The following is a 12049-nucleotide window of genomic DNA, read 5'->3' as shown; positions in this document are numbered from 1 at the left end:
TTGGTCAAATAAGCTCGAATCAACATATCTGACTAAATTATATGGATAAAATCACCACAAACGAACGCATTTGACAAAAACTCTCAAAAAAGAAATATAAAGGAACGCATCTAACAAATGTTCATAAGAGAACCATTATAAAGAACGTGTTTCATTGAATACATTCGAAAAAACGCATCTGACATCTAAACTGTCATTGTATGTGTAAAAAAAGCAACATAAACGAACGCGTTTCATTGAATATGTTCAAAAGAACGCATCTGACATCTAAACTGTCGTTGTAAGTGTAAGGAAAGCAACATAAACGAACGCACATCCTCGTAGTCAGTGAAACAAGCTGAAATCAACATATCTGACTAAATTATATGGATAAAATCACCACAAACGAACGCATTTGACAAAAACTCTCAAACAAGAAATATAAAGGAACGCATCTGACAGATTTTTATGAGGGAATCATTATAAGGAACGCGTTTCATTGAATACGTTCGAAAAAACGCATCTGACATCTAAACTGTCATTGTATGTGTAAAAAAAGCAGCATAAACGAACGCATCTCATTGAATATGTTCAAAAGAACGCATCTGATATCTAAACTGTCGTTGTAAGTGTAAGGAAAGCAACATAAACGAACGCACATCCTCGTAGTCAGTGAAATAAGCTGAAATCAACATATCTAACCAAATTATATGGATAAAATCAGCACAAACGAACGCATTTGACAAAAACTCTCAAAAAAGAAATATAAAGGAACGCATCTAACAAATGTTCATAAGAGAACCATTATAAAGAACGTGTTTCATTGAATACATTCGAAAAAACGCATCTGACATCTAAACTGTCATTGTATGTGTAAGAAAAGCAACATAAACGAACGCGTTTCATTGAATACGTTCAAAAGAACGCATCTGATCATCGAAACTGTCATTGTAAGTGTAAAAAAAGCAACATAAACGAACGCACATCCTTGTAGTTGGTCAAATAAGCTCGAATCAACATATCTGACTGAATTGTATGGATAAAATCCGCACAAACGAACGTATTTGACAAAAACTCTCAAAAAAGAAATATAAAGGAACGCATCTAACAAATGTTCATAAGAGAACCATTATAAAGAACGTGTTTCATTGAATACATTCGAAAAAACGCATCTGACATCTAAACTGTCATTGTATGTGTAAGAAAAGCAACATAAACGAACGCGTTTCATTGAATACGTTCAAAAGAACGCATCTGATCATCGAAACTGTCATTGTAAGTGTAAAAAAAGCAACATAAACGAACGCACATCCTTGTAGTTGGTCAAATAAGCTCGAATCAACATATCTGACTGAATTGTATGGATAAAATCCGCACAAACGAACGTATTTGACAAAAACTCTCAAAAAAGAAATATAAAGGAACGCATCTGACAGATTTTTATGAGGGAATCATTATAAGGAACGCGTTTCATTGAATACGTTCGAAAAAACGCATCTGACATCTAAACTGTCATTGTATGTGTAAAAAAAGCAGCATAAACGAACGCATCTCATTGAATATGTTCAAAAGAACGCATCTGACATCTAAACTGTCGTTGTAAGTGTAAGGAAAGCAACATAAACGAACGCACATCCTCGTAGTCAGTGAAATAAGCTGAAATCAACATATCTAACCAAATTATATGGATAAAATCAGCACAAACGAACGCATTTGACAAAAACTCTTAAACAAGAAATATAAAGGAACGCATCTTAGAAATGTTCATAAAAGAATCATTATAAAGAACGAATCTCATTGAATACGTTCGAAAAAACGCATCTGACATCTAAACTGTCATTGTATGTGTAAAAAAAGCAGCATAAACGAACGCATCTCATTGAATACGTTCAAAAGAACGCATCTGATCAACGAAACTGTCATTGTAAGTGTAAGGAAAGCAACATAAACGAACGCACATCACCTAGGCTCAAACTAACGTAACTGACCTAATCAGATGGAGAAAACAACACAAACGAACGCATCTGTCAAAAACCGAACGCATTCGACCGAATTAGATTGATAGTACCATCACAAAAGAACGCTTCTCACCAACGTATTTAAAAAATTAATTCAAACGAATTACTAATAACCAAATAAAAACAAAATAGATCTAAATCGTTTTTGGTCCGGCCCTGTCGCGAAAGCATTTACGGTAATGATCGGTATCTGTAGGTCCGTGTCATGGTCTGGCTCAGAACAAACAACGGAAGATGAAAACAAGCGAGTAAATACGATTAATTCTCTATTATTATTTGTAATATTTCATACAGGATCACACCAACGATCTTTTCCTACCATTTAAACAGTAAGAGGTGTTTTGCATACTTTCGATTCGTTATCTGAAGCATCCGAAACGTTCGGTGCCGTTAAACTCGCTTCGTATATACCAGGGAGTTCGACTATATCGCAACAAGAGATTCGTTCGTATTTATCCGGCGATACCTCTACGAAAACAGTTTATCTATGATACAAGAAATAGAATGTAGATCCCTGCATTACCGACACGGTGCGATGCTACAATTTCAATACGGTAGCGACGGAAAATCTGCATTCAATGCCGACATTTTGTAATTGACGTGGTGCTACCGATCTAAACAACGTAATAATTTCCGTTTTCGAACAACGAGAATTGCAGTATTCCAACTGCCTATTATTCGATGTTTAATTGTCTTAGTGTTGTGTACCAACAACTAATTGCTCTGTTTGATTCTGTTATTTGCTTTGTTCGATGATGGGAGGGAAAGATTGTTGTGGCTCGAACCCTGAAGCGTTCGAGATGTGATATCGATGATCATAGTGTATGCGGGAATTGATATTTATTTACTTAGTTTGATTATTTTGTCATTATTTTGATATAGGAACAGGAGCTTGATGGAAATATGATCGATTAACGGTGTTGCTTACTGGTAAAGTCAAATAAACGGTTATGGTGTACACGCAATAGCTAATTTTCGATTTGATTGTGATTATTTTACGAACGTCTTTTATAATGACAGAATTCAAGCAGAAATAGCATCAACAAACGAAGCTCAACTGAAGTGAGGCAAAAACGAACTTACCTCACACAAATAATTGAATAAATCAGCAAAATCGAACGTGTCTGACAGAAATTTTTCATCAAATTCAGAATATCATCATAAAAGGATGTATCTGACCGATATATATTGAAAAATTATCATAAACGAACGCATTTAACTGAATTATATCGAAAATCATTATAAACGAACGCTTCTGATCGTAATCGATTAAAAAATCATCGAAAACGAACGCATCTGACCGATCTGTATCAAAAAATTATCATAAACGAGCGCATCTGACAAAATTATATTAAAAACCATTATAAACGAACGCTTCTGACCGTAATCGATTAAAAAATCATCGAAAACGAAGGCATCTGACCGATATATATCGAAAAATTATCATAAACGAACGCGTCTGATTGAATTATATTAAAAATCATTATAAACGAACGCTTCTGAGCATAATTGATTCAAAAATCATCGAAAACGAAGGCATCTCACCGATATATATCGAAAAATTATCATAAACGAACGCGTCTGATTGAATTATATTAAAAATCATTATAAACGAACGCTTCTGATCGTAATCGATTAAAAAATCATCGAAAACGAACGCATCTGACCGATCTATATCAAAAAATTATCATAAACGAGCGCATCTGACAAAATTATATTAAAAACCATTATAAACGAACGCTTCTGGCCGTAATCGATTAAAAAATCATCGAAAACGAAGGCATCTCACCGATATATATCGAAAAATTATCATAAACGAACGCGTCTGATTGAATTATATTAAAAATCATTATAAACGAACGCTTCTGAGCATAATTGATTCAAAAATCATCGAAAACGAAGGCATCTCACCGATATATATCGAAAAATTATCATAAACGAACGCGTCTGATTGAATTATATTAAAAATCATTATAAACGAACGCTTCTGAGCATAATTGATTCAAAAATCATCGAAAACGAATGCATCTGACCGAATTATACTAAGAAATCGGCATAAACTAACGCATCTGACAGAATTATATCGAAAATCATTATAAGCGAACGCTTTTAACCGTAATCGATTAAAAAATAATCGAAAACGAACGCATCTGAGTGAGTTATATCGAAAAATCATCATAAACGAACGCTTTTGACCGTAATCGATTAAAAAATCATCGAAAACGAATGTATCTGACCAAAAAATATCGAAAAATTATCATAAACGAAAGCTTCTGAGGGAATTATATCAAAAATCATTATAAACGAACGCTTCTGAGCGTAATCGATTCAAAAATCTTCGAAAACGAATGCATCTGACTGAATTATATCGAAAATCATTATAAACGAACGCTTCTGACCGTAATCGATTCATAAATCAACGAAAACGAATGCATCTAACCGGTATATATCGAAAAATTATCACAAACTAACGCATCTGACTGAATTATATCGAAAATAATTATAAACGAACGCTTCTGACCGTAACTGATTGAAAAGTCATCGAAAACAAACGCATCTCACCGTAATCGATTCGAAAATCATCGAGAACGAATGCATCTGACCGAATTATATCGAAAATCATAACAAACGAACGCATTTTAGTTCGATTATTTCGTCATTATTTCGATTGATGAAAATATGATCGATTAACGGTGCTGCTTGCTAGTAAAGTCAAATAAACGGTTATGGTGTACACGCAATAGCTAATATTCGAACTGATTGGGATAATTTTACGAACGTCTATCATAATGACAGGGATCAAGCAGAAATATCCAACGTTATTAGTTCATGGTGCATGAGAATCGTATTTTTTTTAATGAAAATTATGTAAATTATTCTAATTATGGTTATTTAATGTAGATAGATAACTGTGAGGTTAATATTTAGTGACGTGCTAGATATTTTTGACAACTGAAATGTGTTTAACAATTATATACACGATATCATCGATCATTGACAGGTTAAATCGATGTAGCTCTACATAAACGAAACATTCATATAAAAAAAAGTGAAATTGAGTTTCCATAGAAATTACAACGTTCAACGTCAATCCAAAATTGTTTTAAAGAGCAAATGAGCGAACGCATCGAAGGTTGTTATAAAATTTCATATAAACGAACGTATCTCATAAAAACAGTGGAAATAATTAACATAAACGAACGCATAGTGCCGAAAGTGATTAAAACTAGTTACAGCGAACGTATCTTAGAGCATTAGATTAAAAAATCTGTATAAACGAACGCATCTGACAGAACTAAATAGAAAAATCAGTATAAACGAACGTATCTCAGTGAATTAGATCGAAAATTGGTATAAACGAACGAATCTCAGTGAATTAGATCGAAAAATTAGTATAAACGAATGAATCTGACAGAATTATATTGAAAATCATTATAAACGAACGCTTGTGACGATAATCGATTAAAAAATCATCGAAAACGAATGCATCTGTCGAATTATATCAAAAATCATTGAAAACGAACGCATCTGAGTAAGTGATATCGAAAAATCATCATAAACGAACGCATCTGACAGAACTAAATAGAAAAATCAGTATAAACGAACGTATCTCAGTGAATTAGATCGAAAAATTAGTATAAACGAATGAATCTGACAGAATTATATTGAAAATCATTATAAACGAACGCTTGTGACGATAATCGATTAAAAAATCATCGAAAACGAATGCATCTGTCGAATTATATCAAAAAAACGAACGCATCTGAGTAAGTGATATCGAAAAATCATCACAAACGAACGCATCTGACAGAATTATACTAAAAATTATTATAAACGAACGCTTCTGATCTTAATTGATTGAAAAATCATTGAAAACAAACACATCTTATCGTAATTGATTCGAAAATCATCGAAAACGAATGCATCTGACCAAAAAATATCGAAAAATTATCATAAACGAAAGCTTCTGAGGGAATTATATCAAAAATCATTATAAACGAACGCTTCTGAGCGTAATCGATTCAAAAATCAACAAAAACGAATGCATCTGATCGATATATATCGAAAAATCATCATAAACGAACGCATCTGACAGAATTATATCAAAAATCATTATAAACGAACGCTTCTGACCGTAATCGATTAAAAAATCATCGAAAACGAATGCATCTGACCGATATATATCGAAAAATTATCATAAACGAACGCATCTGACTGAATATTATCAAAAATCATTATAAACGAACGCTTCTGACCGTAATCGATTAAAAAATCATCGAAAACGAATGCATCTGACCGATATATATCGAAAAATTATCACAAACGAACGCATCTGACTGAATATTATCAAAAATCATTATAAACGAACGCTTCTGACCGTAATCGATTAAAAAATCATCGAAAACGAATGCATCTAACCGATATATATCGAAAAATTATCATAAACGAACGCATCTGACTGAATTATATCGAAAATCATTATAAACGAACGCTTCTGACCGTAATCGATTAAAAAATCATCGAAAACAAACGCATCTGAGTGAGTTATATCGAAAAAATCAGCAATCGGACATATCTGACAGAGTGTATTGAAAAAACGTATCTGACCGAAGTATATCAAAATATGATAATAAACAAACGCATTTCATAAAGTAATCATAAAAGAGAACACACGTAGACGGGTGTAGGGAAAATCAGCGTAAGCGAAGGCATCTTGCCGCTCAAAGAAAAAAAAAGATAAAAATCATTCGGGAAGCAATAAGTAGTGGCTAAAATATCACCAAAACGCCGGGTTTTGTTGTCCAAAGGGCAAAAACGCCAGACCATAAATTCAAAGTTAATTGTTGGTGAAAAGCGACCACACGATTTATACGATCCGGTTATATCGAAATTTATGACTTTAATTCTTAATAAATGATAGGATTTGAATGTAATCCAAAGATTTGTTATAGGTTTTAATTGTATATCGAAGAACTCGATTAAGATCTTCGTTTTTTACGGGTGCTCCTCGATAACCATCGATTTTTTAATAACTACCATTAAAACATGGAGAATTATTCATATCAAAGTGATAATTAATTGGTTCGATCGACATTTCCCACCTATACCGTGGGTATTGAAAATAAATTACTACAAAATACGCGGTTTTTTAGATTTTTTCTAAAAACCGTAAGTTAACTCGAAAAAATCTTCAAATAAAAATTGTAGATCATAAAATTTTCAACAAAATTTGCCTTATCATTTTTTTCAAAACAACTCACCGTTTCTGAGATATCGGCTTAGAAATGAAAACCAAAATATATTACTACAAAATAATCAGTTTTTTAGATTTTTTTCAAAAACAGTTTGTTAAATCGAAAAAATTTTCAATCAAAAGTTGTAGACTATAAGATTTTCTAAACAATTTGTTCAATCACTTTTTTTATACAACCCACCGTTTCTGAGATATTGGATTAGAATGACAACCAAAATAAATTACTAACAAAATACGCGGTTTTTTAGATTTTTTCTAAAAACCGTTAGTTAACTCGAAAAAATCTTCAAATAAAAATTGTAGATCATAAAATTTTCAACAAAATTTGCCTTATCATTTTTTTCAAAACAACTCACCGTTTCTGAGATATCGGCTTCGAAATGAAAACCAAAATAAATTACACAAAATACGCGGTTTTTTAAATTTTTTTCAAAAACATTGAATTAAATCAAAAAAATCTTCAAATAAAATTTATAGATTATAAAGTTTTCTACAAAATTTGTTCAAACACTTTTTTAATACAGTCCACCGTTTTTGAGATATCGGATTAGAATGACAACCAAAATAAATTACTAACAAAATACGCGGTTTTTTAGATTTTTTCTAAAAACCGTAAGTTAACTCGAAAAAATCTTCAAATAAAAATTGTAGATCATAAAATTTTCAACAAAATTTGTCTTATCATTTTTTTCAAAACAACTCACCGTTTCTGAGATATCGGCTTCGAAATGAAAACCAAAATAAATTACACAAAATACGCGGTTTTTTAAATTTTTTTCAAAAACATTGAATTAAATCAAAAAAATCTTCAAATAAAATTTATAGATTATAAAGTTTTCTACAAAATTTGTTCAAACACTTTTTTAATACAGTCCACCGTTTCTGAGATATCGGATTAGAATGACAACCAAAATAAATTACTAACAAAATACGCGGTTTTTTAGATTTTTTCTAAAAACCGTAAGTTAACTCGAAAAAATCTTCAAATAAAAATTGTAGATCATAAAATTTTCAACAAAATTTGTCTTATCATTTTTTTCAAAACAACTCACCGTTTCTGAGATATCGGCTTCGAAATGAAAACCAAAATAAATTACACAAAATACGCGGTTTTTTAAATTTTTTTCAAAAACATTGAATTAAATCAAAAAAATCTTCAAATAAAATTTATAGATTATAAAGTTTTCTACAAAATTTGTTCAAACACTTTTTTAATACAGTCCACCGTTTCTGAGATATCGGATTAGAATGACAACCAAAATAAATTACTAACAAAATACGCGGTTTTTTAGATTTTTTCTAAAAACCGTAAGTTAACTCGAAAAAATCTTCAAATAAAAATTGTAGATCATAAAATTTTCAACAAAATTTGTCTTATCATTTTTTTCAAAACAACTCACCGTTTCTGAGATATCGGCTTCGAAATGAAAACCAAAATAAATTACACAAAATACGCGGTTTTTTAAATTTTTTTCAAAAACATTGAATTAAATCAAAAAAATCTTCAAATAAAATTTATAGATTATAAAGTTTTCTACAAAATTTGTTCAAACACTTTTTTAATACAGTCCACCGTTTCTGAGATATCGGATTAGAATGACAACCAAAATAAATTACTAACAAAATACGCGGTTTTTTAGATTTTTTCTAAAAACCGTAAGTTAACTCGAAAAAATCTTCAAATAAAAATTGTAGATCATAAAATTTTCAACAAAATTTGTCTTATCATTTTTTTCAAAACAACTCACCGTTTCTGAGATATCGGCTTAGAAATGAAAACCAAAATAAATTACACAAAATACGCGGTTTTTTAAATTTTTTTCAAAAACATTGAATTAAATCAAAAAAATCTTCAAATAAAATTTATAGATTATAAAGTTTTCTACAAAATTTGTTCAAACACTTTTTTAATACAGTCCACCGTTTCTGAGATATCGGATTAGAATGACAACCAAAATAAATTACTAACAAAATACGCGGTTTTTTAGATTTTTTCCAAAAACATTCAGTTAAATCGAAAAAATTTTCAAATAAAAATTGTAGATTATAAAATTTTCTACAAAATTTGTCTTATCATTTTTTTCAAAACAACTCACCGTTTCTGAGATATCGGCTTCGAAATGAAAACCAAAATAAATTACACAAAATACGCGGTTTTTTAAATTTTTTTCAAAAACATTGAATTAAATCAAAAAAATCTTCAAATAAAATTTATAGATTATAAAGTTTTCTACAAAATTTGTTCAAACACTTTTTTAATACAGTCCACCGTTTCTGAGATATCGGATTAGAATGACAACCAAAATAAATTACTAACAAAATACGCGGTTTTTTAGATTTTTTCCAAAAACATTCAGTTAAATCGAAAAAATTTTCAAATAAAAATTGTAGATTATAAAATTTTCTACAAAATTTGTCTCATTACTTTTTTCAATAAAACTCACCGTTTCCGAGATATCGGAATAGAAATGAACACCAAAATAAATTACTACAAAATACGCGGTTTTCTAGATTTTTTCCAAAAACAATCAGTTAAATCGAAAAAATTTTCAAATAAAAATTGTAGATTATAAAATTTTCTACAAAATTTGTCCCATCACTTTTTTCAATACAGCCCACCGTTTCTGAGATATCGCCTCACTCACCTAATAATTTTGTAACTGCCCCTTGTTGAGTCAGCATGTGTTGAGCCAAGTCGTAATGCCTAAGTCCAAACCTAGACAACTCCAGGAACCTCTGTTGAGACACTAAGGAAGCCAGAGGATGTCCTGGAGTTGTAGCCGTGCTTCCGTATAACTCTCGAAGAGCAGCAGGACCTAGCGAAGTAGGCATCGAAACCGAAGACGCTACAGACACTTGACTAGGTATAACAGATGACGAAGAAACTGAAAACAAACATCAAATACGTCAAAATTCAGTATAAATCCAACAAGGACATTCGCATCTTTACTCGAACCGCATTTTCGATTAAATTCCAAATTTTAAATCATCTGCATCAATACAAACAGTCTAATAGAATTTTCATCGCAATATCTCCAACAATTACTCAAAATCAAACGAGTTTACAATACAAAATTATAGAGATAGAGTCTTTAAAGCATTTAGAGATATATACCACGTCCAAAATACAAGAGGTTCCAGAAAAAAGAAAATTCACTTCTCCACATATGACAACTGAAGTTGTCAATGTCTTTTCGTCGAATAATCGATTATTTTCTATCGTTTAATCGATTATTTCATTTTTTTACAACTTTAGATCGTAGTATTATTAACGAAAGTAGTTTTACCATAATTTGAAGCTTTTTATATATTTTTTTTTTGTTCGGAATCGTTTTAAGAAACTCGAGCAATGTTTATAATAATTAATATTTATACTGCGTCGAATCGAGGATGCCGATACGGCAATCGAACTCGTTAAACCTGTAAATCTCTCGATAAATAATTGTTATATAATTAGGTCCATTTGGACAGTACAAAAAGCGAAACAATTATAAAAACATATCATGACAAATTGTATCGCCATATAAGTTCAACTCCGGCGGCTCTGTTTTATATTCTACACGCCATTTTTTACAATTTATATAATTGCTTATCATTTTTCTAAGATAATTCGTTGTACGAAGATGGTTCCAGAAGTACCAGACGTGAATTAGAGATGGCGGTAGTTGATTGAAAAAAATCCACCGCGGAAAGTACTTAAATAACCTCGAAAACCCGAAAAATCATTTCGAGGAGTATTTTTTGTATTCCATTCAATTTAATTGACGAAACTATGACGAAATCCATCAATGAAACGATATATTCTTGTAAAACTAATCAAATCAGGTGAAAAACTACGAAAAATATGTTTTTTTCAAAACTGGGTGTGTATACGATACAAAAATTTATTAAATTCCACAAAAGAAGATCAAAAGTCGAATAATTGTGAAAATATTAATCAAAATTTCATGTTTTAATCAATTTTACACCTCAATTAATCGTTTAGAACGTGCATATTTGCATAAATTTATCATTTTTGATTACCCTCGTATATATGCAATAAAAAAATGTTCATCTACATTTATACGCAATAATTAATAAATAAAACGATCGTTTATTTGAATATTCAATTATAAATTATTAAAATAATTTAATATTTGAATGAATATGTCGAACCTGTGGGTGAAATCGAAATGGCCGTCGGCGGTAAGACATTAGCACCCGAATTAGACAATCCGACGGCGTCCATTTTCCAATTAACAATCGCCGATCGTGCCGCGGGAGTGACGGGAACGGGACAACACCCCGACAGGGCTGCCACACTAGAAAAATCGTTTCCTGCCGCACTTAATCCACTTCCGTTCGAAATCAACATTTTACATATAGCCACTACATTCACGTTTCATATAATTTCGAAAACGTTGATGAAGCTCACGGTACGCGACCACGACAAAGAATGACTAACCAACTACTTTTACAGGTTGCTAACGCTACTACCTTCATTACGGTTGGCTATTGTATGCATGTGATAGGCAGGCTTTACCCAACGGTGCTCAACCCACTCGAGCACGAAACAGAGACGGAATATCGATTGGAATAGTCGTGTAAGACAAAGATGAATGCCTAATAGATAACTGATAAATGATATGGATTTATTGACGTATTCGGCTTCTATATGTACGAGATACCTACTGTCTACATGGAGGTGTTTTATTTATAAATGACAACAGATACAGAGGTTATTTTCTTTTTTTTTTTTGTACTTCGGGAAGAATTCTTATCGCAGCAATTAAGGTTGAAATAAATGAGACTAGATTTG

General features: G+C 31.3%; 1 protein-coding gene across 1 annotated transcript in view; it reads right to left on the bottom strand.

The window, feature by feature from the left end:
• LOC130902704 (paired box protein Pax-6-like) overlaps window positions 1–11665 on the bottom strand; it is a 42084-nt gene extending 30419 nt beyond the window's left edge. Inside the window, exons 1-2 of the mRNA XM_057814963.1 lie at window positions 11407–11665; window positions 9897–10136 (exon numbers count right to left, since the gene is read on the bottom strand). Coding sequence (XP_057670946.1) covers window positions 9897–10136; window positions 11407–11605 — 439 coding nt within the window. The 5' untranslated portion in view covers window positions 11606–11665. The remainder of the gene's footprint in view (window positions 1–9896; window positions 10137–11406) is intronic.
• Between the last annotated feature and the right edge of the window lie 384 nt (window positions 11666–12049).

This window comes from Diorhabda carinulata, chromosome X (assembly GCF_026250575.1).
Source record: "Diorhabda carinulata isolate Delta chromosome X, icDioCari1.1, whole genome shotgun sequence".
Classification (NCBI taxonomy): domain Eukaryota; kingdom Metazoa; phylum Arthropoda; class Insecta; order Coleoptera; family Chrysomelidae; genus Diorhabda; species Diorhabda carinulata.
Note: the sequence above shows the minus strand (reverse complement) of the source record. Positions and strands in the feature narration are given on the sequence as shown.